Below are 22,700 nucleotides of genomic sequence, written 5' to 3'. Positions count from 1 at the left end.
CCCACACTCCCACAAAATATTATGGCATTGCCAAATGTAATCTAGGGGAAATTCCACCCTCCCTCAGAGCCCTCAGGCTCAAAGGTTGACTTCCTACTGGTTCATCAAATAGGAACCACTGGACCAAGCTGTGGATAAACTGCCCCACCCCCGACCCCCACCCTTCTCCCAAGGAGAGAGGGAAGAGAAAGAGGTGAATGGGTGAGAAGAGGACTGGGGCCTGCAAACAGAATAATGACACAGTCACTTGCTGCCATTATCGCCATCTTCATTTTGGAAGAAATCCATCGGCCCCACCCAATCTTCCTGCAAAGCATTTGACCCAGGAGGCTGGCTGGCCATTCTGACTGAAGGAACATACATTGGCCAGCTCTCCCTCTGTCATCACCAAGACCCAGGAGAACTGCTGAGTTCCAGAAGCTACTATATATAGTTTACAACTGCTTGAAAAGTGCTCGAGGTGTCTCCCGTCCACCTGGCAGCAAGTCCCAACAGGTCCATCAGCAAAACACACCGGCACCCGGCTCCCCAACTCCCCTCTGCCACTCCAGAAGTATCACGAGGTCAGGAGTTCAAGACCAGCCTGGTCAACATAGTGAAACCCCATCTCCTTGGATCACTGCTGCAGCCTCATAACTGGCCTCCCTGCCTCCACACTAACCTATTTCTTACACAGAAGCGGGAATTGTCTGTTTAAAAGTCAACGTAGACTTCATTTTTTCCTTGCTTAAAACCAAACTGCAATTGGAATAAAATCCAAGCCTCATTCGTTGACTCTGAGCACGTCGTGTCTCCCGGGCTTCCCCATCTCTCATGCTTTGCTGTCACTCTGGCCTTGTCTCTATTCCTGAGCTCCTTCCCACCCAGGCCACTTGGGGCTGACTCACTCCCATTATTCAGGGCTCAAAGAAATGGCCCCTTGGCCTGGTACAATGGCTTACACCTATAATCCCAGCACTTTGGGAGGCCGAGGCGGGCGGATCACCTGAGGTAGGGAGTTCGAGACCAGCCTGACCAACATGGAGAAACCCCGTCTCTGCTAAAAATACAAAATTAGCCGGGCGTGGTGGCACATGCCTGTAATCCCAGCTACTCGGGAGGCTGAGGCAGGAGAATCACTTGAACCCGGGAGGCAGAGGTTTCAGTGAGCCGAGATCACACCATTGCACTCCCACCTTCATGAGCCAGCTCCGCCACCTGGAGAGGAAGGTGAGCATTCAACCTCATCCCTCAAACTCAGCTGCGTCTGACTTGGGAATGGTCAAGATCCTAAGTCCCTTTGCAGCTCTAAGCTTTTGCATTCACACCTAAAATGGGACTAGCATTTCCTATGATGCTCAAATTTCATGTATTCTTGCAATTGTTTTATTAGTAATTAGCAACTACTCTATGCCAAGTAGTGCTTCAGGCCAGGGGTCAGAAAACTTGATCTGCCACCTGTCTGTGGATGAGACTGTGTGAGTTATTTTCACAGCATGCTCTGCAGAGATTCAGATATCCCCCTCTCCCTGCCAAAAATGTTTTTAACCTGTGGTCTCACCATGGGGCAGGTTTTTTAGTCTCATTAACCAGTAGTAACTTAGACCAGGGGTTGGCAAACCTCAGCTCACAAGCTGAGAATGGTTTTTACTCTTTTTTCCTTTTTCCTTTTTTTTTCATTCAGTCCCCATAGAGACTGCCAAAAATTGCCAATGCTGACTATATTTCAAGTTGTCATGGCGGGGTATTGGGGGAAAAGTTTTCAATTAGCAGTAATTGCGTCTCCGATAAACCTCATTGGCTATGATACTGCCACTGCACAAAGCTATTTTTTTCCTTTTTTAAAAGTCAGGGTCTCGCTGTGTCACTCAGGCTGAAGGGTCTCACTCTGTCGCTCAGGCTGGAGTACAGTGGTGTGATCATAGCTTACTCCAGTCTCGCACTCCTGAGCGCAAGTGATCCCCCTCCTCGGCCTCCAAAGTAGCTGAGACTATAGGCACGTACCACTATACCCAGCTTATTTTGTTTATTTTTTGTAGACGAAGTCTCACTGTGTTGCCCAGGCTGGTCTCGACCTCCTGGGCTCAAGTGATTGTCCTACCTTGGCCTTCCAAAGTGCTGGGATTTAAAGGCATAATACAATTTTTAATGATTGAAAAAACATTGAAAGAATATTTTATGATAGGTGAAAATTATATGAAATTTACATTCTTAGCATCTGTGGAGAAAGTTTTATTGGATACAGCCATGCCCATTTTTTTGCACATGGTCTAAGGTTATACTAGACCACCAAGTCTCTAAAAGCCTCAAATATATATATGTTGTTTTTTTTTTTTTTTTTTGAAACAGAGTCTCGGCCAGGCACAGTGGCTCATGCCTATAATCCCAGCACTTTGGGAGGCTGAGGTGGGTGGATCACAAGGTCCAGAGATCAAGGCCATTCTGGCCAACATGGTTAATCCCCGTCTCTACTAAAAATACAAAAATTAGCTGGGCATGGTGGCGCACACCATAGTCCCAGCTACACAGGAGGCTGAGGCAGGAGAATTGCTTGAACCAGGAAGTTGGAGGTTGCGGTGAGCCAAGATTGCGCCACTGCACTCCAGCTGGGCAAGAGACTCCAGCCTTGGTTCTGGATCTCGTTGACACGCTGGTGTCACAGGGCACCCCACAGGGAGCTTACACTCTAGTTCAGGAACAGCCCATGCAAACATGAAAAGCTAAGACAGACCATTCCAGATCCTGGTCTCTGCAGCGAAGATAAGAGAGTGACTTGGGAGCTGCTGTAGCCCACAGAGTCTCTGAGGGAATGTGTTCCAACTGAGAGCTGCATGAGGAGCTAGGCACAAGCACTTCCAGAAAGAATCTTTGAGGCAGGGGGGCAGCAAATGCAAGATTCTGAGACAAGACCAAGCCTGATTCCACAATCAACAGCAAGATGCAAGGCCGGCATGGAACGGACAGGAGACCACTTGTAAGTAGGCCAGGTAGGGAGACTGGAACTTTCTTCCGAGCAGAATGAGACACCATTGCGTGGTGTTAGGCAGTGGCACGGCAAATCCTGGCTCCATTTCAACAGGATCCCTCAGGCTGCCTCATGGGAAAGGCCATTTGCACTCAGGGGATACAGCAATGGCCAGACGGGAGATGCCAGTGACGTAGAGGAAGGCGATGGATGTGGGTGGGAGGAGGAGACCACTGCACTGGTGTGATCTGGAGGTGGGGCCGGCAGCACTGGCTGATGCCTCCAATCTGGGCCTTCAAGAAAATGAGGGAGAGGGAGCCACAGACTGATGACGACCGAAGCCACACATAGGGGCCACCTGACATTCTAATTTGCTGGGCCCTCTCACCTTCTCCACCTCACTCTCCTGATCCCCCAGGGACCAGCAGGTGGTCCTTGCAGACCCAACTAGTGAAAGAGAAAACGCCAGCCCTTGGTATGTTTCCAAGGGCGTCAAGGGTGATGCAGACTGTGACCAACCTCTCCATCAATCAATGAGCAATTCTTATCATTGTTTTGCCTAAAACAAATCCTTTTGTATTCATTCAATTCCTTTTGTTTTCTTCCTCATATACCACATCGTCTCCCCTTTCTGCCCTCTTATTATTTGATCCTCTCAATAACTTTATGAAGGGCCAGATGTGATGGCTCATGCCTGTAATCCCAGCACTTTGGGAGGCCAAGGCAGGCAGATCACCTGAGGTTAGGAGTTCGAGACCAGCCTGAGCAACATGGCGAAACCCCTTTCTCTACTAAAAATACAAAAATTAGCCAGGTGTGGTGGCAGGTGCCTGTAGTCCCAGCTACTCAGGAGGCTGAGGCATGACAATCACTTGAACCCAGAAGACGGAGATTGCAGTGAGCTGAGATCACACCACTGAACCTCAGAGACCACACCACACACTCTAGCCTGGGTGACAGAGAGAGACTCTGTCTCAAAAAGAAACAAAAACAAAAATAAAAAAACTTTGCAAGGAAGGTAGGTACCATGTTATTTAGGAACTGAGAAAAAAATAAACAGAGATAAATGTGCAGCAGTGAGAGGTGCAGACTCGCCCAGTTGTGAAGCTGTCAAGTGACAGAGCCAGGAATTAAACCCAGGCAGGGTTCTTTCATGCCAAAGTGAAAGTTGATTCTCCACCGGGCATGGTGGCTCACACCTCCCAGCACTTTGGGAGGCTGAGGCAGGCAGATCACAAGATCAGGAGTTTGAGTCCATCCTGGCCAACATGGTGAAACCTCGTCTCTACTAAAAATACAAAAAATTAGCCAGGAGTGGTGGCTGGCGCTTGTAGTCCCAGCTACTTGGGAGGCTGAGGCAGGAGAATTGCTCGAACCCAGAAGGCAGAGGTTGCAGTGAGCCGAGATCATGCCACTGCATTCCAGCATGGGTGACAGAGTAAGACTCTGTCTCAGGGGCAAAAAATAAAAGGTGATTCTCATCAACCTCAACCTGGCTAGGAATGAGAAAAGGCTGATTCCCAGGATCCAGAACCACATCAAAATCCACACGGTAACAAGATGAATTTCAGATTGTGGAGAAAGGAAGATGGTAACCCAACTACTCCTTTTCAATTTCCCCATCCCCAACCCCAAGCTCCCTGGGTGGAAAAAAAGCAGGAGGTAAAAATGGCAACCACAGTACATTCAACTCCGCCATCCCACTCTGAGGTATTTCCCTAGAAGAAAGGAAAGAATGCTGGGCGTGGTGGCTCATTCCTATAATCCCAGTGCTTTGGGAGGCTGAGTCAGAAGGATCCCTTGAGACCAGAAGTTCAAGACCAGCTGGGGCAATATAATGAGACCCTGTCTCCATAAAAATAAAAATTCCAGGGATGGTGGTGCACACCTGTAGTCCCAGCTACTCAGGAGCGGAGGTGGGAAGATTGCTTGAGCCCAGGAGGGAGAGGCTAGAGTGAGCCATGATCACATCACTGGATTCCAGCCTGGGTGGCAGAGGGAGGCCCTGTATCAAAAAGGAAAAAAAAAAAGGCCAAGTGTAGTGGCTCACCTGTAATCTCAGCACTTGGGAGGCAGAGGCAGGTGGATCACTGAGGTCAGGAGTTCTAGACCACCCTGGCCAACCTGGTAAAACCCCATCTCTACTAAAAACACAAAAAGTAGCCAGGCATGATGGTGGGCACCTGTAATCCCAGCTACTCAGGAGGTTGAGGCAGGAGAATCACTTGGACCTAGGAGGTGGAGGCTGCAGTGAGCCAAGATTGCACCACTGCACTCCAGCCTGGGTGACAGAGACTCCTCAAAAAAAAAAAAAGAAAAAAGAAAAAAGAAAGCAAGCACATGTCCACACAGAGAGGCACACAGGAATTCTCAGCAGCTGTATTTGTAAAAGACAACTGGAGACAACCCAAACGTCTATCAACTGGGGATTAGATAAACAAATTGTGGCATAGCTGTACAACGGGGCAGTGCTCACCAATAAAGAACAAACTTCAGATGCAAGCAACACCGTGGAGAGGCTCCACTGCACTGTGCCGAGTGAAAGCAGCCAGGCAGAATAAAAAGAATGCATACCGCACACTTCTATTTATGTACATTCTGGAAATGCAAACGAATCTAACGTGGCAGGAAGCAGGCTAGGAGTTGGCTGGGGGTAGAGTTGTGAGGAGGGGTGGAAGGGAAGGCTGATAAAAGAACACAAGGGAACCAGGTTTGGGGGCAATGGCTATGTCCATTATGTTAACTGTGCTGATGGTTTCACAAAACACTAAATTGTGGCTGTGTGTGATTGCTCACACCTGTAATCCCAGCACTTGGGGAGGCGAGGGTGGGAGGATCCCTTGAGTTCAAGAGTTTGAGACCAACCTGGGCAACACAGGGAGATAACACCTCTACAAAAAAATCAACTAGCCAGGTGTAGTGGTGTACACCTGTAGTCTCAGGTACTCAGGAGGCTGAAGCAGGAGGATTACGTCAAGACTGCAGTGAGCTGTGACCACATCACAAAATGCCAGTCTGAGTGCCACAGTGAGACTCTGTCTCAAAACAAGACAAAATGTATACTTTTTTTTTTTAAGACAGAGTCTCGCTCTGTCACCCAGGCTGGCATGCAGTGGTGCAATCTCAGCTCACTGCAACGTCCGCCTCCCAGGTTCCAGTGTCTCAGCCTCCTAAGTAGCTGGGATTACAGGCGCTCGCCACCACATCCAGCTAATTTTTGTATTATTAGTAGAGACGGGGTTTCACCATCTTGGCCAGGCTGTTCTTGAACTCCTGACCTCGTAATCTACCCACCTCAGCCTTCCAAAGTGCTGAGATTACAGAGGTGAGCCACTGCACCCAGCCTTTTTTTGAGATGAAGTCTTGCTCTGTTGCCCAGGCTGGAGTGCAGTGGCGCGATCTCAGGTCACCAAAACCCCTGCCTCCTAGATTTAAGCGATTCCCCTTCCTCAGCCTCCTGAGAAGCTGGAATTACAGGCACGCACCACCACGCCCAGGTAATTTTGTATTTTTAGTAGATACGGGGTTTTAACATGTTGGCCAGGCTAGTCTCGAACTCTTGACCTCAGGTGATCCACCTGCCTTGGCCTCCCAAAGTGCTGGGATTATAGGTGTGAGCCGCTGTGCCTGGCCTCTTTTTTATTCTTTATTTTTTATTTTTAGAGATACTCTTGCTCTGTTGCCCAGGCTAGAGTACAGGGGGGTGATCATAACTCACTGCAGCCTCCAACTCCTGGGCTCAAGTGATCCTTCCACTTCAGCTCCTGAGTAGCTGGGGCTACAGTAGTCATGCCCCATCACACACAGCTAATTATTTTTTCTTTCTTTTTTCTGAGAAAGGGTCTTGCTCTGTCGCCTAGGCTGGAGTCTAGTGACATGATCTCAGCTCACTGCAATCTCCACCTCCCGGGTTCAAGCAATCCTCCTGCCTCAGTCTCCTGAGTAGCTGGGATTACAGGCGCTAACCACCACGCCCAGCTCATTTTTGTATTTTTGGTAGAGATGGGTTTCCCCGTGTTGCTCGGGCTGGTCTTGAACCCTGGGCTCAGGTGATCCCCTCGCCTCAGCCTCCCAAAGTGCCGGGATTACAGGCGTGAGCCACGCACTCAGCCTGGCTAATTTTTAAAAAATATTTTTCTTTTAGCACACTGGTTAGGTGGACAAAGAAAACAAATAAATAAAAATACCTTTTTCTTAGAGACGGGTCTTGTGTAGAAAGAGTGGATGGATGAGCAAGGGACTGACAATGGGCCAACTGGAAGGAAGAATGTCCAAGGAGGGTGCAGTTAATAAGCACGACAAACGAAAGCATCTCCTCTGTACTGTCCGTATCATTGTGTCATGTATACAGTGCACATCACATAAATAACATCTCTCAGTGTATGTATATACAGTATGTCACGTTACTATATGACATATACAGTACACATCACTATGGACCAGGTTTACAACATACCTCACTAAAGTGCCACAATGCCTAGCAGATAGTAGACCCTCAATAAATCAAACCTATTATTACTATGTTTCTTGGGGGTTTTTTTAGAGTCTTGCTCTTTTGCTCAGGCTGGAGGGCAGTGGTGCGATCTCGGTTCACTGCAACCTCCACCTCCCGGACTCAAGCGATTCTCCGGCTTTAGCCTCCTGAGTAGCTGGGACTGTCTACAGGGACCTGCCACCACACTCGGCTAATTTTTTGTATTTCAGTAGAGACACAGTGTTTACACATTGCCCAGGCTGGTCTTGAACTCCCAAGCTCAGGTAGTCTGCCCGCTTTGGCCTCCCAAAGTGCTGGGATTACAGGCGTGAGCCACCGTGCCCAGCCTCTTATTATCTTCTCATATGAACACAAGTCTTACTGGATAAAGCCTACGCTACTCCAGTATGACCTAGTCTTAAATTACCTGCACCAATCCTATTTCCAAATAAGGTCACACTCTGAGGTACTGGGAATTAGGATTTGAACAAATCTTTTGGGGACACCATTCAACCCACAACAACTATGGAGTCCCAAGTGCTTCCCAGCCTCAACAAGGGCCAGATGCCAACGTGTCCTCTTCAACTCACCCACGTTCACATTCTCTTTGGGAGGGTCACTCCTGAAGGCCAAGTGCTTCCTGGAAAATGTTGAGAAGCCGCAGTAACACTACATGTGTCTTAAAACACACACGCGCACGTGCACACACACACGCACACACACAGATTTGACCTTGTAAACATTCCTTGGACAGGACCGTGAATTATGCCTTTCGATTCTATTTGATTTCCATGCTTTCCTTCTACCCATTTCTCCCATCTAGATGTTATCCAAAAGAAGCCAAGAAATTACAGTGTTTATGTCTGTGCCAAAAATAATTTGAGCATTCCATGAAACTATGGGCTCTAATGTAAGAGTTGTTTTTTTAAAAGCCTAAGGTCAAGTTTGTTTCTGCAGAAGATCATGTTCCATGCTACTAGTGGACAGAGACTTTCAAGCTATGATCTGCCTTGTATCAATATGGACCTCGGGCATGATGGCAGTCTGTATGGGCAAACCTGGGAGGGGTGAGGTTTTGATAGCTCCAGGCGTCATTAAGCCTCCCAGGGTGGTGACCTGCAGATTTCAGAAAAGCAAATGAAGACTACTGTCAATTATAAGAGAAACCCAGGGTATACTGAGATCTAAAAAAGGTAAGTCAACAATTACCATTATCGGCCAGGCACAGTGGCTCACACCTGTAACTCCAACGCTTTGGGAGGCCAAGGAGGGCAGACCACCTGAGGTCAGGAGTTTGAGATTAGCCTGACCAACATGGTGAAACCCTGTCTCTACTAAAAATACAAAAATTAGCTGGGCATGGCAGCCCATGTCTGTAATCCCAGCTATTTGGGAGGCTGAAGTAGGACAATCACTCGAACCCGAGAGGCAGAGGTTGCAGTGACCTCAGATTGTGCCATTGCACTCCAGCCTGGGCAACAAAGGTGAAACTTTGTCTCGGAAAGAAAAAAAAAAAACAACACACAATTACCATTATCATCCAAGAAGAGCAAGATCTACTCCTGGGATGACCATATCCAAGCACTGCAGCATTAAAATGCCAGAAGCAAGTCTTCCTTTTATCCCCAACCAAGGGGAAAACTCACGCTGCCCACTGAGTTCAGCTGGCCAGGGAGGACTTGGCTAAGGGTCCTGGCTACACTCCATCACCTGTCAAACGCGAGCAAAAGAATCTCAGGGCTGTCCTTCCCCTTTGTGGCAGTAGCAGCTACTTGCAAGGTCGTTACCTACTTGCTAAGGAAGGCAAATTAAACTGCCACTTCATGATACCCCCTACCAACCTGCAAAAGAAAAAAACTGAAAAATACTCAGAAGTCGTCAGAAGTTAATGGCAACCTCCTTAATAACGCACAGCAGCCAACATTTCCCCAGAAATCCAGATGGGCTCCAGAAACCCAACCACTGCCAAGTCATCAGAGAAGTTTCTCTGTTTCTCACCCGCCCATGACCCTACCTGTTTTGTTTTTTAACATTCAAATATAGGAACCTTAGGTCTCAGAGCTTACCCTGACACTAGACCCCAAGAAATAAAAGAATGACGGCCATTATATGGAATCATTTCAAATGAGAAACAGACCAGTCATCCTTTTTCTAACCCACAACTTAAATTGTGCACACATGGAAGATAAGACAATCAAGAACTTCTATTGAAAACACCCTCGAGCCAGGCGCGGTGGGGCACGCCTGTAATCCCAGCAGATCACAGGGTCAAGAGATCGAGACCGTCTTGGCCAACATGGTGAAACTTCATCTTAGAAAGAAAAGAAAACACCCTTGCCAGGCGTGGTGGCTCATTCCTGTAATCTCAGCACTTTTGGGAGGCTGAGGCAGGTAGATCACCTGAGGTCAGGAGTTCAAGACCAGCCTGGCCAACATGGTGAAACCCCATCTCTACTAAAAATACAAAAATTAGCCGGGCATGCCAGCTCACTCCTGTGGCAGCTGAGGCAGGAAAATCATTTGAACCCAGGAGGCAGAGGTTGCAGTGACCAGAGATTGCACCACTCCAGCCTGGGTAACAGAGGACTCCATATCAAAATAAAACAAAACAAACAAACAAACAAAAAACAAGGAGGAAAAAACACTCTCTGCCCTATAGGTGCCCCTATCTGCAGGAGCCGAGGGCACCTTCCAAGTGCCACGTACCCAGATGGCCAAGTATCCAGTCAACACATGCGTAATCCTGCTGACAGTCTCTCCCATCAGTGGAATTCTAGGCAGCACATACCTGCAGACACCTGATGGGGTTTCTTTCATTGCAACCAGGAAAAAGAAAAAAAAGGAAGCATTTCTTCTTCTGTCAGAGGGCCAAGACATCAATGTTACCATGTACCTTCACAGCCAGGGTGCCACAGTAGCACAGGGCAGTGGGAAGGGAAGGTGGTCCTTGCTAACATGGGGCTTGAAACAAAACCCACCCTGGGCCACGAGAAGCGAGGGTCCGCCAACCTAATGCCAAAGGGCACAGCACCCTTCTTTCACAAGTAAGCAAGAGCGTCAGGGAAAATCGCAAGGGAGCTAATGTTAGTAGGATCCTCTTGAGGGTACCTGGTTTTTGGCCACAGCATCAGCTCAGGTGTTGGGGAAAAACATTACGGTGCACCAGACCCAAGGAACTGAGTGCAGTCCCCAGACTTCCGGTGGGGATGAGGAGAAACCACACAAGTAAGAAGCACTGCTTGTGACTCACTTCAGTCCTTGGTTGACTTTGGGGCATTTCCAGAACATTGTCTGCGTTGCAACTCAGCACAGCTCCTACAAAAGCCAGACTCTAGTCCAAAAGCAAGTTAAGATACCGATAACACAACAGCCCTTTTTCCTTCAGCCCTTTGCCCCCATAACTTCCTCTGAACACTCAACATTTCAAGCCTTGATTGGGAAATAGCCGCCAATCTAAGATCTCTTTTCACTGCTCTAAAGCAAAGCAATTGTGATCTTGTCATGTCAACCAGATAAATCCAACTTAATGGGAATGTTTAGTGGCCAAGGATGAGGTGCCAAGAGCAAAGTATTGGGCTGGCAGAGTTTAAGCTACTTAATAACATCCAATGCCAACATTAAGTCAGGAATCGCTGGGTGTTTGGTAGAGAATTATGAATTAAGGATTATAAAACTGGCATTGAAGCAAGGGGCTTAGCCAATGGGGAAAATCCTACTGCTCCCACTTCGCTTTGAAGCCAGGCCACACATGGCAAACTATAAACACATCACTTCCTGGAGGAGATGCCAGGCCGCTTCAACTTGAGATCAAGTACCCCAGTGTGCATCACAAACATCCCACAAGTACACAACCTCTGCCAGACTCCTCTGCACAAAGACCCAATCTCCGATTTACCCTGCAGGCAGACGAAACGAAGAGGATGGCTTGGGTGGATGAGCACGCCTTCGTTTCCAAAGAGAATTGAGATGAATTGAAAACACTGACATGCTACACTTCCACTGCTGGCACTGGACTGAATGCCAAACCCTCCTAAGAAACTCCTGCCCAGAGAACACCCATAATCACTTCACTTCCATTCTTGACCCGCGTACAGTATGTGGAGCACGGTATGCCAGTGTACCTGCTCTCAACAGAGTAACCTTCCATGAGATACTGTTCCCAAACACTGGCCCTGAAGTCAACAAACTGTCCCTCACACATTTCCCCAATACCTCCAGGATGGGGTCGATGATTCTATCTGCAGCTGAGATGCACTGATGACAGCGTGTAAGACCTGGCGTAGCTGCAGTCTCACTAGGGAGAGAAAATGAAACATCAGCTTCCTCCCCAACAGCACTCAAAATGTGCCTGCTCGGGCTATTAACTAAGCCACAGTCAAGCCATAAATCAGCTCTGCCCTAATTCCATTCACCTTAGAGACTTAAAAAAATCAAGCTATCACCAGACTTTCACAGATTCTAATGAGAATACTTTTATTGTACACATATCATACACACAACAATTATCTGGGGAACATTTACAGGCAGAGAGTTCAATTCCGAATCTCCGTTCCACCCACACACACCGTACTGCACACTCACCTTAGGAGCAGCCCAACAGGAACGAGACACAAAGTTATTGCTTTCTGAACAGAGAGCTTCAATTAAATAGACTCTTCCAAGCCAAGAACAGAGCCCAGCATCCTCTTAATTTTTAATACCCTGTATATATATGAATAAAACCTTACAGTGCGTTATAGATTACCCCATCACCATTCAAAGTTAATATTAAAATTGGATCCCATGTCTCAAAAAAGTTGTAAGAAGTGCACCAGTATTTACAGATCCCATTAAATTATGCATAAATAAAATCTGTACACTCAACACACTTTCTTAAAATACAGAACCTCCACGGGGACTTGGGGTTGGGGGGACAGGCAGCAACGAATTGCTTCGTGCCTACCCTTTTCAAGTTTACTCGAAACATCTGAAATAAATATGCAAATAAAGCTTCAGTACCTTAAAGGAACATGTCGTTTCAAAGAGCCTCCCATTTGAAGAGTTAACTTTCAAAGTTTTTTTTTTTTTTTTTTAAAAAAAGGACAGGGAAAACAATCATCAGCAGGCTTGGTTTCTACAAGTTTTCTAAAACCAGAAGGCCCCCTTTGAACACGGGGTTTAGAGTATGTCAAATACCACCTATTAATTAGTTGCTAAGCAGATAGACCCTTTGCCTCTTACCAGAGGACTTGATCTCCGAAGAAGCTAGATACACACTTTTCTTTTTTTCAAGGTAAATATTTAGCAGACACAAAAACCAGCCATTACCTTAACACTGAAAAAAAAAAAAGGTATTGTTGATCTGTTGATCTAGAGCACATCAATTTGACATTTCAATGGCTAAGTGTGTGGGTCTGTTAGCCCAGGCAATGTATTTAAAAGATTCTAAAACTTGTAGCACCACTTTCAGAGAAGGAAAGAATGGGGTTCAAAAAAAAATAAAAGCTTAATGAATAAAGAGCCAGTACTTGTCACCTTCTGATAATAGGTCCAAAGTTAGGAGATAGCTCAGCGCTAGAGAAACAACTAAAGAATCCAGGAGCGGGGGTGATCACTGCCGATCCGGAACCAGTGGAGGCCCTTTAAATAGTAAGGTAGGTAACAAACTCTTCCCCCAGGCCAAGAGGGTTCTCAGTCTGTGCGGTGAAGGATTCTTGCAGTCCTATTCCTTCCCGACTCTCCGAAGCTTCATTCGTCCCAATTTTATTTCCTGTGCTTCTCCATTTTCTCCAGGGTTTTGTTAGAATCAGCTGGACTCTGGTCTCCGGGGTTCATGTAGGATTTGTCTATGACAACCAGGGCTTCTTTGATGTAGTTCTGCAGGGCAGACACCGCGGCACAGATGGCCTGGCTGCCAAACCCGTGGGTAATCAGGCTGAAATGAGACAAGCAGTTCTGTATGTTTGTCTCCAAGACGGGGGCGGAGGACCTGCTGGTCCCATTGGGTGTCTGGTCTCGGTTGAGAAGTTCCGTGAATTCTTTACACACTTGCCTGTGAAGACAGTCAATTGACTCCATGAGTTCCATCTAGCTCCTTACAGGTCAAGGGCATAGAACCAACTACCCGTGAGGACGACGCCTGGGAGGCAAGCAGAATTGCTTCAACCAAGGAAGGAGACCTGTAATTCTAATAGCCAACTGCTACGCTTAGCACCTGCTCTGCGCCAGGCTCAGTGTTATGCTGTTTTAAAGCACTATCTTATTTAATCTTACTGCAATTAGAAAACATAACAGGATTAACCTGTTAACTGGCCAAGATCATCAGGACTGGTAAAAGTGGTGGGGTCTGGATTCCAGCCCGTGAGCTTAAGGGACAGTTTACCTTGGTACAAGCTGGTTCCAATAAACAAATTCCGTGAGGAACCCAGAGAATGAAGCAATCCCCTGAAAATCTCCCTCTTGACACAGCTTGGTCCATTGTGCTCTCTTCTACCCCATTTCCTGGCTTGACTAGTTCTGCTCCATTTACCATGATTTTAAAATCAACTTACTGTTGGTTTCTATGAGAAAATCCGCAGCTGCATTAAGTCCTTTTTGAGACAGTTAATTTGCCCACATCTCCTACAAATCCACCCTAATCTTTACATTTTAAAGACAAAAGTCTTGCTATCAGGAGGTAGAAGGCACACAATCTCTCTTTACGGGATGTGACAAAACAAATCGGGTTTTCATCACATTTTTGAAAGATATGCAAACACAATAATGAAAGGGCAGCTCAACTATTTTGAGCTGAAGAACTAAGCAATTCCAAAGTCCTCAAGGCTGAGTCATGCACTCTTCTAAATCATACAAAAAGTTAATGTATTTGACTTTGTAAAAGGAGCTTCCTTGCCATTTTCTTTTGCTACGCCCCAATTTATTTCAAGAATATTTCTTTGTTGAGCCATCGGGACTGTGGAGGGGGAATCCTCTAAACCTCAAGGTCTGGAGCATTGAGTCATCATCAAATTCAAGTTCAGATACTTACTGGGCCGCCAGTAGCATGTTCTTCCTAGTTGCCATCTCATTTCGTCCTCCCAGATGAGGCCTGGTTAAATATTCTGCCACTGGTTTACTAGGAAATTCGGCTTCACAGACGTAGGCAAAGTCCCTAGCCAAATGAACGGCTTCCCCTAGAATAATCAGCAACAGGTTTTAGGATGGCTGTGATTAATGAGGCCAAACTGGCCTTTTCCTGTCTCCTTTTTTTTTTTTTTTAAAGTCTCGCTCTGTCACCCAGGCTGGAGCGCAGTGGCCCGATCTCACTGCAACCTCCACCACCAGGATTCAAGCAATTCTCCCGCCTCAGCCTCCTGAATAGCTGGGATGACAGGCATGCACCACCATGCCAATTCTTGCGTTTTTAGTAGATACAGGGTTTTGCCACATTGGCCAGGCCAGTCTTGAACTCCTGGTCTCAAGAGATGGCTCGCACTAGCAATTACAGGCATGAGCCACTGCACACGGCCCCCTTTACCTCTCTGTCTAGTGTTCATTGTCTATCAGTCACATTGCATGCAAGAATGAAACCATATACAGGGCAGACAACTCAGCTGGTAGGTAGAACTTTCTAGGGATTCTCAGTAAGTCCTCCACCCCTAGAATAGAGGGTGGAGAGCACACAATGTGAGCAACAAAGACCCTGAAACTTTTTTTTCTATTCTTTACACTTATTCCTGAGTTAGACCCTGAAACTTTTAACTGCACAGTCAAGTCAGCCCTCTGTATCTGTGGGTTCCAAATCTGTATTCATCCAACCTCAGATTGAAAATATTCAGGGGGGTGAAAATGAATGGTAGTGTCTGTACCGAACATATACAGACTTTTGTGATTATTCCCCGAGCGACACAATATAGCAACTATTTACATAGCATTTACACAGTATTGGGCATTAGAAGTAAGTGATGCAGAGATGGTTTAAACTACAGCAAAGGATGTACGTAGATTATACGCAATTGTGACATTTTGAACATCCTCAGGTTTTGCTGTGGGTCCTGCAACCAATGCCCCATGGATACGGAGATGGGTAAACTTGAAAAATGTTGACCAGTCCACTGCTCAACAGATAATCAAACACACCCACGTTTTCTCTTGATATTAAGTAGTATCATTTGAGGGAAGTAGGAAAATGTAAGGGCTATAAACATGTTTGACCAAAGCAAACTGGTCACTTCTCTACAAAACAGAGACAACTGTCTGACACCTTACTTTCTCCTCACTTTCTTTTTAATAGTGCCCTCTTAAGAGAAGGGGGCAGGATCTCCAGAATGTTTCTTTTAAAAATGACAGAAGGGGTGTGTTTCCTAACTACCAGCCTGGAGCACCCTTTCCCTGTCTGAGTCAGTGGAACAACCAACGGAGTTTTCTCCCATCCTAGAGGTGCCCTTCCCCGGCTCCAGGGTGCAGCACTGGCGAGCTTTGCAAAATCCCAGATGGTGGAGGGGCCCCCCGGGTTGACTGAAGCAGCCTTGGAGAGCTATTATTTTGGAACACACTTTCTTATTCAATCACCCTGCCTGGCTACCAAGAAACCCCAGCAGAACCGCGATTCTCCAGGCAGGCCAGCTGTTCTCAAACAGGCAGCTCCTTTCTCCTGCCCTGACCTCCAAAGGCACTCGTAAAAGGTAGAGCAGGGACTCTGCCAAGTCTCTTTGAGCACGGCAATCACGCCATCAGAGCAAGGAAATTAAGTCTTCAAAAGAGGGTACTGCTACGGGAAGCCCGCTTCTCCTTGGCCTCGCCTGCCCATAGCGAGCGCCCTAAGCCTTTCTCAGTGCCCAACTCTTCCTGGGAGCAGTAACAACGTGCTTTGTTTTGTTTTTAAAAATGTATTTTACTTTCCCTTCAGCTCCTTTTAAAGGTTGTATTGCATTCTTGGCTACCGTCCAGGCTGGAGTAAAAGGGCCCCCCATTCAAGAAACTGAAATGCCATGTCCTACTATCTCAGGATTGGCGAGGGGAACTTGTGTATGGGCCAGGGGTTCCATTACTTTTTTCTTTGGATGGGAGGAAAGAAAAGAATTGTGAATCGGGCCAGTCGTATTGTATACAATAGGTTCTCTTCACTGACCACAATCCCCAGCTACAAAATAACCCACGGCCACAAAAACCAGAAGCGGTCCTTCTGCTCACCAATAAGTAACCAGTTTTTATTCAAAGCGTACCAAATGATCAGCTGTTATCTTTCAAAAACGGGTTCATTAACAGGACATGCTGATACCCCTAGGGTGTGGTTTCTTAGGTTAGGAAAACCAACCAGTTTCTCGCCAACACTGATTCTCTGGGGAATACAGAAGAGCCTACCTGAGCAGTCAGATATTTAAATGTTAACTTTTTCAGTAAGATTACTGTGATTCATTGCAATAAACTTAGAAGACAATTCCAATTGCTTTCATCTCTACTCACAACCAAGTTTTAAGAGTTGTTTTCCAACTTTTCTACAAGAGGTATTAAAGACACAGGCACAAATTAAAAACATCACAAACCCAAAACAAAACCCCACTGACCTTCTACTAAGGATGTCAGGAGAGTCACATGAGCGGCTTTCCGTCTCCCGGCCGGAAGATTCAATCCAATCTTGTCCAATTTCTCCCGCAAAGACCGGCCCCCGTTTTTCGATTTGGCTCTAAGAAAAAGAGAAATTGACTCTGGCTACTCTCAAAAAAACCACACTTTAAAAATTAATTCTAAACTCCTAAAGTGCTGCTGTCAAAGCTGAAATCTGCCAGACTGTCTACATCACATGAACCTTAATGAAAAGTGATAGCAGGGTACTCTTTTAATTAATCCCCATAAGATACAAAATCAATCTTTCCTAGCATCAAACTTTGTATCACAAAACATTTCAAATTGTACGGGGGCAGATAATGTAGCACCCTCACAAAAACTCCCTGAGGAACAAACCCGCGGTGCTCCCCACCTTCCCTCAATACAGATGCTATCACTTCATATGTGGGGATCAAATTCTAACCAAATGAGAACGCTGTTTTAGCACTTCCTCCTCCATTTGGCACTTTCTAAAAAAGAAATGTACTAAAAACTCTAAGCCGATTAGAATTCAGTGTTAGGCATAAAGTCACATAAATGTTAAAAATACCTCCTGGACCTCTGATACATGTCACCTTCAACTACCCAACCACCAAGCCCGGAATTGTTCCCCAAGTACCTTCTGAGAACACCTCCCAGTAATGAGGCATTTAAGCATTCGGGCGGGGACAATCGCCTCTGCACTTCAGCCACTGTCACTTTGTATTTAGAAGTAGAGCTGAGGAGAGACAATCTTCCAGGGACTGAACAGAAGACCTCAGTGGGGTTCATTACGGCCCCCACCAGCTCCTTCTGACAGGGGAGGTTCAGAGGGTTCTTGGTCATGGAAATGGGACCTGTGAATGAAGGTCAGAGCTGGCAGTTACAAGAGCTGTCTCTGAGCAAGAGAGACCCTTTCAAAACCACTAACCAAAGCTGAAAGTGATCTTTAGACAAGCGTCGTTGCACACCCCGATCAATTGCAGGCAGACTTTTTTTGTTGTTTTGTTTGAAACAGAGTCTCACTCTGTCACCCAGGTTGGAGTGCAGTGGTGCGATCTCAGCTCACTGCAGCATCTGCCTGCGGGCTCAAGTGATTCTCCTGCCTCAGCCTCCCAAGTAGCTGAGATTACAGGCACCCACCACTATGCCCAGCTAATTTTTGTATTTTTAGTAGAGACCGGGTTTCACCAGGTTGGCCAGGCTGGTCTCAAACTCCTGATCTCAAGTGATCTGCCCACCTTGGCCTCCCAAAGTGTTGGTATTACAGGTGTGAGTCACCACGCCTGGCCATGGCTTTCTAAAAAAGTCCCCTACTCCAGAGACAAATCTAATCTGAAATTCACAACTTAACACCTTGGGAAGTTAATTAGTCAAGATCCCAAGCTTTGAGGGTTTTTCTTTTTTCTTTTTGCTCCCGTAGCCCCTGCTGAAATCTATTTAAATTAGAACATTTGTTTTCAGAAGACTACTTCAGTACTAAATAATCGGTGAGATTTTCCCCACTCAAGAACAACCAAATCATAGGACTCATACAGATTCTTTGCCAAAACTTTTCAATGCAACTGATCACAGTAAATTTAATCATACAAACTAACACGTTCTAAGTTTACTAAAAATTTTTAGTGTTTTCTAAGTTTTTCTTTAAATTTTTTTCCCTCTCATCTATTTAAGCAGTTCAAGTAACAGACTATAACTACCTTCAATTTAGGACCAGTCCATTTCCCAAAACAGTCAAAATGGTAATCCTGTCAGTAAGTAACTTAATTTCATAAACCACTCACTCACCAAGTAATTCAATTTTCCAAATCCCCTTCTCCCCCATCCTGAAAACCCTCCCTCTGACAGATCACTCACTCTAAGGTCTGTTCCTTTTAGAGCTATTTATTTGGTAGGCCAAATTGCTTCAGAACTTTTCTTGCAGGTCAGAATTATGGATGTTTTCCATATACGTGTTTGAAATCAAAAATAAAATCACAACTTAACAATTAAAATTGTTACAGAACCAACCACTCAACCAAGGTGTGACTGTGATTTTTGTTGTTGTTGTTACTTTTCAAATTAAATCAGTGTTCACTCGCTCTGGAAGACTTTCTCTTACACTGTGAAATACACACTGGAATTCAAGATGTAATATTTTTCCAAGAAAAAAACTAGGCAGTAACAATCCGGAAATTAAGAGAAACCTCCTAAGAGGCCGGAGGGAAATCCCCTCTTCTCACTCCTAAAATCTAGCCTCCATTAATCCCCTCCAGTCCCTTCTACCACAAATGTCCCACGTTGGCCACCAAATACCCCAAACTTGCCAATCAATTTCTCAAGCCCAGACCGTGTGACCCGAGGAAGACGATGTCACCTGGCTATTTACCTTTGCGAATGACTGACTGATCGTGCAACAGCAGGTGCTGGTCGTCAACATTCTGGGGGAGAAAGGACAAAATTCCCTTTAAGTTCGGAGGAGCCTAGTTGGGTGCGGGGTGGGGGCAGATGCCTGTAGGGAGAACAGGTCCGGGCAGGAGCCGGCGGCGCTCACCTGCACCTCGTCCATCTGGTGGGCCATGTCGTGGAGCCCCAGGTTTTCGGCCAGGCCTGCGGCATCCAGGGCGTGCGCATGGGGCAGCAGCAGGTCGGAGCGGCGGTAGGCATCCCTGCGGGCGCTCACCGCACCCGCCTCCAGCCCGGAGAGGTGGGGCAGCAGGCCGGCCGGGCGCCCGTGGTGCGAGGGAAGCCCGGCTCCCTCCTGGCTCTGGCGGCCGGGCCAGGCCTGCTGCTGGCTGCCGGTGGGCGCCGGCTGGTGCAGGGGGTTGATGGCGGCGGCGTACGCTTCCCCCAGGTGCGAGTAGGGGTCGGCCGACTGCGAGTAGGCCAGCTGCTGGTAGGGAGGGGGAAAGTAGGGTGGCGGCTGGTATTCGGCGACTCCAGTGTGGGAGAGAGGCGGCGCGGGACTGTAGAGGTGCTGTCCGGCGGAGGAGAGGTGGGGTATTCGCGGGTTCCCATTGCTGCTCCCGTCGTGGCGATCCTGGAGAAAAATAAGTAAGTTTTAAAAAAATAAAAATGAAAATAAAACAGGAGACCTCGTTAGTCCGAAACCCCGCTACTGCGAACTGGCCGGCGTCGCTCGGCCGCGCGGTGCGCCTCAGGGGACCAACCCCACCCGGCCCCGCGGAGGTTGCCCAGGGTCAAAAGGTACCCGGGGGCAATGCGCCCCGAGGATTTCGTTGTAAGCAGGGTGCGCGGAGGGAGGAGAGGCGATGAAAGACCTGGGGAAACGAGTTCTCCAAGCCGGGCGGCAAAGGTCTGAGCGCTGCTCCGAGGCCCAAGGCGCTCGGAGGCGCCAAGCCCGAACCCTGTGTCTCGGGACAGAAAAGGCCAGGGACGGAGCGCGGGTCGCAGGAGCTGGACGCCCGATGCAGAGCGCTCTCCCGGAGCCCGCCCATGGCGCAGGAGCTGCTGGAGGTGGCAGCGCGGCGGGCGCGGTTTGAGCGCGCCGCGCGGGAAGTGCGCACCTCCCCCGCCCCAGGGACCCTCCCTTCCACGCCCTCCGGACAAAGACCTCCGGGCGGGCGGCGCTCGCAGGCAGGGCCCGCCACCCCGCGCCGCCCTGGGGAGTGGAGAGGGAGCGCGCGCTCAGGGCGGCCCTCCCTGCCGGCAGGGCCCAGCCGAGGGGAGTAAGAAGTGGGGGCGCCCTGCATGGCCACGGGCAGTGTTCTCACACATCGGGGCGCAGAGGGGGCACGAAGGACCCTGGAAATTGGGCAGCCTTGCCCGCGCACGTCCCCTCGCCCCTGGGCGGCCCCACTTAGTTTCTAAAGGATGCGTCCCCATCTGCCCAGGGGTCTCGGGGAGCCGGGAACCTGCAGGAACATGGCGCTGTCGCCTCCTGGCGGAAGCGACCGGGCCTACGGGCTGGGGCAGCCCCTCCAGGCCCCGGAGGCGCCGTGAGCTCCCGCAAGTCCGTGGCCCAGGCTCCGCGCTTCCAATGCCCCGGAGCTCGCCTCGCGCCGCCTGCGTCTTCTTCCTCTTCCCGCTCGCCGCCTCCCTCCCTCCCACTCGCCGAAACTCTAGCTCAACCTGTCCGACAGGCTGGAGCACTCGCGAGCGCTTACGGCCGCAGCTGGCCTCGGGCCCCCCCACAAACTCCCCAGCCCCCACTTCTTTTGAAAGCCAAACTTAGGTTGTTTTCGTGCTTCCCCGAGGAGTTAGCGGGGCAGGTGACAAGCCGGCCTTGGATGAGTGTCCGCCAAGGTGTCGCTGGCAGGTAGCCTCATCTGACCCCTTTGGACAGAGACTTCGTGCGTAAAAGCCACGTCTGAGGGTTGCAGACAGGGCGCTTTTCCGAGAAAACGGGAAGCAGAGCTGTTTGCTGCTTAGGAAAGCGCCAGGTAAGCTGTGTGGGTAAGCTGTGTGGGTGGGATCTGCCATTCTCTTTCCAGGCCTCGTTCCCGAGGGGAGGCCACTTAGGAAAAGGCCCTACACAGGACAGGGGCCCCGCAGAAATGGACTAAGAAGGGTTCCAGAGAAGTGGATCCCGTCCCACCGAGAGGCCAGGGCTCCTGTGCCCTAGTCCCCGGTCTCGGTCCAGCGGCCCCCCTGCCTCCCCGACTGTCCTCGGCGGGGCGGGGCTGCACCCCTGCGCCCCAGCTCACCTCGCAGTCCTCTTCGTACTTGACATTATCGGTTATTTTCCACAACATGGCGTCCGACGTCCCCCAAAACAGTCGCCAGTTAAATCCAGCCTCCCCCCAGCCCCCGAGCGGTAAATCCAAAATCGGGGTCACGGTGGCCGGGCGTCTACCGCCGCCCCCGCCGCGCGCGGGCCTTGCTGTCCGGGTCACTGGACGCGCATCGGCGGCTCTGCCAGCGTAGATGCTGCTGGCGCCGCGGGTGTAAAGACCGCTGCCGTGGACCAGGAAAGCCGCGCCCGAATCGTGTGTCCAGGCGATAGCCGGGGGACCAGAGCGCCTTAATGAGTAGGAAATTATCATAACTCCTCCCCGGGGGCTGGCGCGGAGGCCCAGGCGCCGGGCGGAGCGGCCCCCAGCCAGTCCCAGCCTAGCTCCGCCCCGCACCCCGGGCCTGGCGCGGCGCCGAGCCCCACGCGGCGAGGGGCAAGGAGCGGAATCAGTGGGCGGTGCCTCGTTGACAGCCAAAGACCTGCGAGGCCTGGGTACCCCCACGCGCCTTCCTTCAGTCACCTCCACGGTACGCACACCTGAGATTGGCAGAGCTGGGGGAGGGGATCCAAATACTGAAACCCACCCCTCTTTCGCCTAAAATGCCTTGAACCCCGTCTTCCAAGACAGTCACCTGGACTTAAGAAACTGCCCATTTGGGGAGCGACTTAACAACCGAGATCCCTCTCCTAAAAACACATCCTATCCCACTTACCCCACTGAGACTTAAGGCTTGAGCTGGGATCATGCAGCTGGAGCCCCAACCTGCCACGAGTCTCCCGATTCCCTCCTTTGGCACAGCGCGGTCCTGGCTCCCGGCCGGGAGGAAGAAGGAAGGGACTCCTCGGGAGTCTGCCCCAAGGGCCGCAGACGGTTCTAACCAACCCAGGAGTCGCCGACAGCGGCGTCTTGTCGCTGTCGCCCGAAGCGGCATCTCCCGCGGCTGGTTGAGGCCGGGGGGTGGTGGGGAGCGGGGTAGACCGCGCTCCCTGGACCAGCCCAGCGGCCCTGCCCTGCCCTGCCCTGCCCCGCGGAGCACCGGCTCGGCAACTGCCTCGGGCGTGCA

The 22,700-nt window shown here is 49.2% G+C and overlaps 1 protein-coding gene and 1 non-coding gene across 2 annotated transcripts; both read right to left on the bottom strand.

The window, feature by feature from the left end:
* Positions 1 to 1,663: 1,663 nt before the first annotated feature.
* Positions 1,664 to 1,806, bottom strand: LOC135277022 (U4 spliceosomal RNA). Its single transcript, XR_010344636.1, has one exon. It is a non-coding gene; the product is annotated as a U4 spliceosomal RNA (small nuclear RNA).
* Positions 1,807 to 11,877: 10,071 nt separating this feature from the next.
* On the bottom strand, positions 11,878 to 21,686 carry TFAP2C (transcription factor AP-2 gamma). Its single transcript, XM_012467206.2, has 7 exons — positions 21,608 to 21,686; positions 19,495 to 19,980; positions 19,330 to 19,381; positions 17,602 to 17,818; positions 16,943 to 17,061; positions 14,425 to 14,569; positions 11,878 to 13,449 (listed from the first exon to the last, which is right to left on the bottom strand). The coding sequence occupies exons 1-7, from the start codon at positions 21,653 to 21,655 to the stop codon at positions 13,161 to 13,163; spliced, it is 1,356 nt and encodes a 451-aa protein (XP_012322629.1). The 5' UTR covers positions 21,656 to 21,686; the 3' UTR covers positions 11,878 to 13,160.
* Positions 21,687 to 22,700: the final 1,014 nt, after the last annotated feature.

This window comes from Aotus nancymaae, unplaced genomic scaffold (genome assembly GCF_030222135.1).
Source record: "Aotus nancymaae isolate 86718 unplaced genomic scaffold, 86718_ANA_hifiasm-v0.15.2.pri h1tg000029l, whole genome shotgun sequence".
NCBI classification, from domain to species: Eukaryota; Metazoa; Chordata; class Mammalia; order Primates; family Aotidae; genus Aotus; species Aotus nancymaae.
The sequence above is the reverse complement of the archived record's forward strand: the minus strand, read 5'-3'. Positions and strand labels throughout refer to the sequence as shown.